Source organism: Mytilinidion resinicola, assembly GCF_010093595.1.
Source record: "Mytilinidion resinicola strain CBS 304.34 unplaced genomic scaffold BDZ99scaffold_57, whole genome shotgun sequence".
In the NCBI taxonomy this organism is placed as follows: domain Eukaryota; kingdom Fungi; phylum Ascomycota; class Dothideomycetes; order Mytilinidiales; family Mytilinidiaceae; genus Mytilinidion; species Mytilinidion resinicola.
The window spans coordinates 1-1,900 of NW_022985493.1; the positions used below are offsets into that span (position 1 = coordinate 1).

Below are 1,900 nucleotides of genomic sequence, written 5' to 3' on the forward strand. Positions count from 1 at the left end.
AGCAGAGCAAGCAGAGCAAGCAGAGCAAGCAGAGCAAGCAGAGCAAGCAGAGCAAGCAGAGCAAGCAGAGCAAGCAGAGCAAGCAGAGTAAGCAGAGCAAGGCCAAATTGTATAAAGGATGAAAGGGTATTTAATCTGGAGGATTTCCTACTTGTCTTTCCTTCCTTCGTACTTAACTAACGTAGGTGGCAAGCGAGCTGCGCAGGCAAGAAACTGCGCGCCCCACCAACGTCTTCTGCTTTCATAGCTATATATCTCAACAACGCTTGAAAATACTGACGGAGTACGTATTCCTAGCCAGCTAGCCTACGGAGTGTGGTACGGCTAGCGTCGGCTACCTTAATATAGAACACGGTTCCTATATTTAGCCCTCACAGTTCTACGGTACGGCTACGTAAGCCTCCACACACAGGAGTATATATACGGCGTACGTAGCCTAGATAGATGCTCATCCAATACATCACTTACCTCGTTCAATGCATTGTTTCACCTCCATCCTCAAATACTAGTAGTAGGGTAGCTGTCTAAGCTTGGGCAGTATCTACAGTACGTTTCCCATACGTTCGTGAGTTATGCCCAGGCTGTCTGCAAAGCTTACAGCGCGCTGAAGCCTGCCGGCTAGCACCTGATGGCGCCTCATTTGGACGCGTTTCACTCTCTAGCTGCTGTCGAACATATCATGGCCATTGCTGTGTTTCTTCAAACGAAAATCCTCATTTGCGTTCTTGCAGCTGCGGGCGTTTGGTTCCTCCTCGGTCTAATGTTCCTAGTGTTGCTGAAACGCAACCTAAAGGACCGAAAGAGCCCCTCCTTGGCTCATCGCCGCTTCTTCAAACAAGCGACAGTTGGTGCCCTGTGGATCTCTGTTGCGCTGGCTTTAGCAGGAACAGGCGCAGTGTCACAGACCTCTGGAGCTTTACAATACTTCAGCAACTCAGTGGAAGCCCAGTCCATCAAGGTATCATCAGGAACCACAATCCAGGCGTTGCAATGGCTTGTCGTTGCCTTCTCTACCATATTTGCTTTCGGAGTTTCTGCAATTTTCAAAACGGCAGACGGCACTATGAAAACTGCAACAAACAGCTCAGGTGCCAGTGGAGTTTCCTCCTCCTCCTCCACCAACATTTTAATTGAACTTGAGTAGCAGAGCTTGTGGCACAGATTACCGCTTCCTTCACGAGTCACTTTCCGCATATGCTTGCGACTAGTTTTTGTTGTGTTACCGCGCTGTTCTGTCATTTGCACTATGTAATATGCGTAGATTCATAGAATTCCGTTTCCACGCCAGTCCTCTCCCTCTCATCTGAATCTTGGACAAGTCTCGTATAAGCCTTTACTTGTCTCCTTCTTCAAACTATTCATTTCATGGCATTAGTAAGACCCAGGAATTCTTCCGACGTCCATGTCCTCTCCGTTTGCTGTCTGCGTATCTTCCAATGCGGAATTAGCTTCTTCCTCTTTGCTGGGGTGGTTACCCTGTGCGGTGAAAGAGACGAAGCCGAAGCCCTAGAGTTTTGAGACATTAGAAGAGCCGTCGAAGCTCACACATTATATTCACTGCTTGAGATCCAGGCACTGGATTTTTTCTGACAACTTGAACATTGAATTGCACTTCTTGGAGCAGCATTACCGATGCGTCATGTCTATACGAACGCGCATAGGGTTTTCGTGTGGCTCGGCGAGTCGGACCGTGATATCAATAAAGCCATTAAGTTTGGCTAGTGCTACCTGGCCGACCCCTTTTTGCTATGGGCGCTGCTAAATGTACACCCTATATTTACTCGGTGTACACCCCTTTTCTACTCCGTATACACCCTTCTTACGTCTGATCTTCTGATTGGTCCGGAGGAGTGCTCCGGGGCCTCCGATTCGCTCGCTTACGTTTCTCACTAATTCCAAA

The 1,900-nt window shown here is 48.3% G+C and overlaps 1 protein-coding gene across 1 annotated transcript; it reads left to right on the forward strand.

Annotated features, from left to right (window-relative positions):
• Positions 1-461: 461 nt before the first annotated feature.
• Positions 462-1,283, forward strand: BDZ99DRAFT_577755 (uncharacterized protein). The gene is made up of 2 exons (XM_033728736.1): positions 462-565; positions 623-1,283. The coding sequence occupies exon 2, from the start codon at positions 629-631 to the stop codon at positions 1,142-1,144; it is 516 nt and encodes a 171-aa protein (XP_033568206.1). The 5' UTR covers positions 462-565; positions 623-628; the 3' UTR covers positions 1,145-1,283.
• Positions 1,284-1,900: the final 617 nt, after the last annotated feature.

What these genes read in the sequence shown, in the direction of transcription:
- BDZ99DRAFT_577755 (XM_033728736.1), top strand. Translation starts at nt 629, where the DNA reads ATGGCGCCTCATTTGGACGCGTTTCACTCTCTAGCTGCTGTCGAACAT.